This window comes from Merops nubicus, unplaced genomic scaffold (genome assembly GCF_000691845.1).
Source record: "Merops nubicus isolate BGI_N331 unplaced genomic scaffold, ASM69184v1 scaffold18304, whole genome shotgun sequence".
Lineage (NCBI taxonomy): Eukaryota > Metazoa > Chordata > Aves > Coraciiformes > Meropidae > Merops > Merops nubicus.
In genome coordinates this window covers 537-5,023 of record NW_008606401.1, presented here as the reverse complement: position 1 = coordinate 5,023, position 4,487 = coordinate 537, and the positions used below count along the sequence as shown (strand labels likewise).

General features: G+C 57.8%; 1 protein-coding gene across 1 annotated transcript; it reads left to right on the top strand.

Annotated features, from left to right (window-relative positions):
* The first annotated feature begins 993 nt into the window (after positions 1 to 993).
* Positions 994 to 2,641, top strand: PHOSPHO1 (phosphatase, orphan 1). The gene is made up of 2 exons (XM_008939640.1): positions 994 to 1,038; positions 1,818 to 2,641. The coding sequence occupies exons 1-2, from the start codon at positions 994 to 996 to the stop codon at positions 2,577 to 2,579; spliced, it is 807 nt and encodes a 268-aa protein (XP_008937888.1). The 3' UTR covers positions 2,580 to 2,641.
* Positions 2,642 to 4,487: the final 1,846 nt, after the last annotated feature.

The following is a 4,487-nucleotide window of genomic DNA, read 5'->3' as shown; positions in this document are numbered from 1 at the left end:
TTTGAATGATGCCTGTAAATAAACATCAGCTTTTAATGACTGCTTCTACAAAGAAAGAACCTTTCATTGAAGGTTTCACCAAAAAAAAACAACCACTTTTGGGAGCTTCCAGCACAAGATTTAATTTTGAGTGCCCGCTTCCCTTTGCAGCGTGGGTTATTATTTTAGCAGGGGTATGAATCACCTTTGTGCCCAAAATACTTTGATGCTGGGCTTCAAACCAACCCAACCCCAGGTCACCTTCAGCTGAAAAACTCTTCCTGTTGCCACACTGATGACAAAAAAATCATGGAAATCCTCCTAGCCCCAGCTAAGCTACTGGTGCCCAGTTACTATTTCTCCTGTCCCAGTGTCTCGTTCCTCCTGCTAACCCTCTGGCTGAGTCTCCAGCTGGGTTTGGCTGCGAGGTTGGGGTTTTTTTGAGGTTTCTCATCGCTCTGCTTTCATCACTGTGGGCCACAAGAGGTCGGTAAAATTCAGGAGAAGTAACCTGGGCTGAGGCTTCGCCCCGGGGCAGGGCTGGCACATCCTCGGCGGAGCTGCCTGGGCACCCGCTTTCACTCCAGGTTAATTAATCCGTGAAAAGCAACACCCCAAATTAATTATGTTGGAAGAAAACCAGGGCAGTTTTGGAAGGGGCCGGGTGTTGCCGGGGTTTATTGCTGTCCTGTCGGCCCTGTTCACGTGCCAGGGGAGTTAAGAAGGATCAGAAGCATTGAACAGGCTCTGCCCACTCACCCCCTTCTCCAGAGACTCCTTTAATTCCTCTCTTCCTGGCACAAAGGGTCCTGAGCTTGGGAGTTTGCTGCAGGACGTGGAGCTGTGGCTTGGCCGTGACATTTGGGGCCGTGCCTGGAGGAGGCAGCTGAGGGAAAAAACCAAACCATTAACCAAACTGCCCCTTTTTTTTGTGGTTTGCAGGCAGGAGAGCAGTGTGGTGAGCCCCAAGTGCTGCCTTCAGCACCAGGCTGCCCACAGAGGGATGGTCTTAAAATGAAAAGGTGCTGTGAGGGCGTCGGGCTGCCATGCCTGTTTAAGGTCAGTGCTGTCCTCGCCCCCCTGGTCCTCTCTGAATGGGGTTGACCCTTCTCTTTTTTAGGGGTAGGGACCAGGGATTGGGTCCCCATCCTGCAAACCCCTGGCTGGGTGCTGCACGGGAGCGGGTGCTGCTGGGGCTTTAGCCAAAGGGAGGGGGTGGGCAGCAGGAGGTTGGGATGGGGCTCACCAGCTTCACACCTCGTCGGCAAAGTGGGGCTCCTTTGGGTTTAGAGCAGGGCAGGAGGTGGCTCTGAGTTGATCTCGGGCTTTTTGGGGAGCCTGTGGTGCCTCCAGAGCCTGGCCCAGCACAGAACTGCATCCGGGTGATGCAGCAAAGAGCCACCTGCCGAATGGGCTCCTGTGCTGGGAAGAGCCAGGCTTGTCCTGGCAGCAGGAGGGGTCTGTGGGGACACAGAGGTGTCCCCTTCTCAGAGGTGGGACAGGAGCAGGTTGGGGAGTAACCCCCCCCAGCTCCGAGCACCTTCCCTGCCCTGCTGTCCCTGTGTCCCTTGGGAGGACGCTCGGCCCAGTGACCTCCTTGACGGCAGGAACAGGATTAGCAGTGACAAACTGATCTCTTTATAGGCAGGATAAACGCCTTAGGGCCAGGGCTGAGGGATGTCAGAGGGGGATTAGCCCCCCTACACCCAGCCCAGCTCAGCTCATCAGCCACCCGGGGGGCAAGGTAGCCAAGGAGCATCTCTCTGTGGGGCCACCAACCTCCTGCTGGGGTTGCCACCGTCCCCGTGGCGGGGTGCTGACGAGGGGCTGTCCTGCAGGGCGTTGGTATGGCCAGGCCCAGGGCTCCCAGGTACCTCCTGGTCTTCGATTTCGACGAGACCATCATCGAGGAGAACAGCGACGAGTCGGTGGTGAGGACGGCCCCGGGCCAGGAGCTCCCCGAGCACATCCGCCAGACCTTCCGCCAGGGCTTCTACAACGAGTACATGCAGCGTGTCCTGGCCTACCTGGGCGACCAGGGCGTCAAGATGGGCGACTTCAAAGCCGTCTATGAGAACATCCCCCTGTCCCCCGGCATGCAGGACCTCTTCCAGTTCCTCTCCAAGAACCACGAGCTCTTCGAGATCATCCTCATCTCGGACGCCAACATGTTCGGCGTCGAGTGCAGGCTGAGGGCGGCCGGTGTCCACTCCCTCTTCCGCAAGGTCTTCAGCAACCCGTCCAGCTTTGACAAGAGGGGTTACTTCACCCTGGGGCCCTATCACAGCCACAAGTGCCTTGACTGCCCGGCCAACATGTGCAAACGTAAAATCCTCACCGAGTACCTGGCGGAGCGAGCTCAGGAGGAGGTGGAGTTCGAGAGGGTCTTCTACGTGGGAGATGGTGCCAATGACTTCTGCCCGTCCGTGGCTTTGACTGCAGCTGACGTGGCGTTCCCCCGCAAGGGCTACCCCATGCACCGTATGACCCAGGACATGGAGAAGAAGCAGCCTGGAGCCTTCCAGGCCACTGTCATCCCCTGGGAGTCAGCCGTAGAGGTCGCCCGCTATCTCCAGGAGGTCCTCAAGAAGAAGTGTTGAGGATGGCTCGGAAGAGACTTGCTGTGAGCGGCTGGGAAGGGAGAAGCTCGGGGAGGGGTCACGTCCTGGACTGCTGGCACTGCTCCTCCAGCTCCCCCTCCTGGGCTGCTTCCCTGCCTGGCCTCTCCCAGCTCCCTCCACCTCGGCGACTCAAGCACTTTCTCTAGGTCCCCCCACCTCCTTCCCCTGCCGTGTTGAGATGAAGCCTTCTCTATGCAGCTCGGACACCTGCCCAGCCAACGCTGGGTCTCTGCCAACACTAATGGTGATTTTTTGGTTGTCGTTGTGGGGTTTTCTCTCCTTTCCCTTCTGACTTGACAAGAGCAGCTCCCGAAGGACCAGCAGCCGGCTCCCCAGGGGCTGGGCCCTGCACATGCTTCCTCCTTCCTCCTCCTCCTCGCCCGCCCGACCTCCACGGCCACGCCAGGAGCCACGTGCTGTTGCCTTGAACCTGATGCTCCAGGGCTCCTTTGCCTTTTTGGGAGCCTGCTGGGAATTTACCCTGGGAAATTGGTGCTGCCCGGGCTCCCCTCTGCCCCCTGCCTGGGCAGGGCAGCCCCAGGCTCAGCTGCTGAGCCTTGTGGTGGAGTCAATTGTCCCTTGAGACTTTATTAGCTGAAAAAACCAGGACATGAGGGGCAGGAAACCCTTTGGAAAGGTGATACCTTGGGAAAAACCCTCCTCTAGCCCATCCCCACCCACTTTGCCAAGGCACAGCAACCACATCCCTCTGCAGGGAGCAGGACCTGCCCTCACCTTCCTCCTCCATCCTCTGCTCCTGCTTCCAGGGCAGAGAGGTTCCTCCTCACCCCCAGCCATGACCAGTCATCTCCTCGTGTTTCCCAGACCTGGAGTCCCCTCACACCCCAGGGGTGGGAGGAATCTGCCCCTCCCTGAGCTGCTGGAGAGGTGCTGAACCTCCCCAGGGAGGTGTGGTGCTCTAGCTCTTCTCCTGGCATCAGATCCCCAGCGGCCAAACCCCTTCCCACATCTCCCCTTGCCCCGCTGCAGTATTAATTACCCCTTCTAATTGCACTCTGCAGGGGGGACCCAACAGTATTCGTTGCTCTCTGGTGTTGCTACTCCTGGATTTACCCACAGCCTTACTCCTGGGTTTACCCCCTGCCCCGAGGGTGGCTCAGGACTCCTCCAAAGCCCCAAAAACCCCCACAGCAAACCTGAGCAGCAAGGAAATAACCAAAGCAGCCCCGAGTTGTTCCTCCTCTATCTCACTCCCCCTCCTCTTTGTTCTTCCTCCTCCCGGAGCCTGTTCGACTGTGTGGAACTTAAAGCCATGGAATTCAAAAAGCAAAACCTATAGATGTATATAGATAGATCTCTATATATTGCAGATACACAAGTTGTTTGTATCCAGGACATAAACCTGGGTGTGAAACGGCTCTGAGTGGCACGGGTGTGTTATTGCTCTTCCTTGGGCTGGTGGAAGGTGCAGGGGGGTGATGGAATTGGGGGTGGGAGGCTGCAGGGGAGGACATAAACCTGGGTGTGAAACGGCTCCGAGTGGCACGGGTGTGTTATTTCTCTTCCTTGGGCTGGTGGAAGGTGCAAGGGGGGTGATGGAATTGGGGGGGGGCTGCAGGGCAGGGCCAGGCTCTGAAGGATGCTCTGCCAGGGACCCTGTGGGCAGCCCCTCGGTGCAGGATGGGGCCCTCTGCAGCTCAAGCAGCCAGGGATGGCAAAAAATGTAGGAAAAAGTAAAGAAAATGAAGGTGGGAGAGAGAGGGGCTGGGTGGGGGGATGCTCGGGGTGCTGGAGGGGGGCAGGGTGCAGTGGTGCTGGCAGTGGCACCTGGTTGGGTTGCCCAGGCAAGGGGTGAGGTGTGAAAAACTCCCTTCCAGATATGAGAACTCCTATCCAGCTGTGAGAAACCCTTTCCAGCTGTGAGAA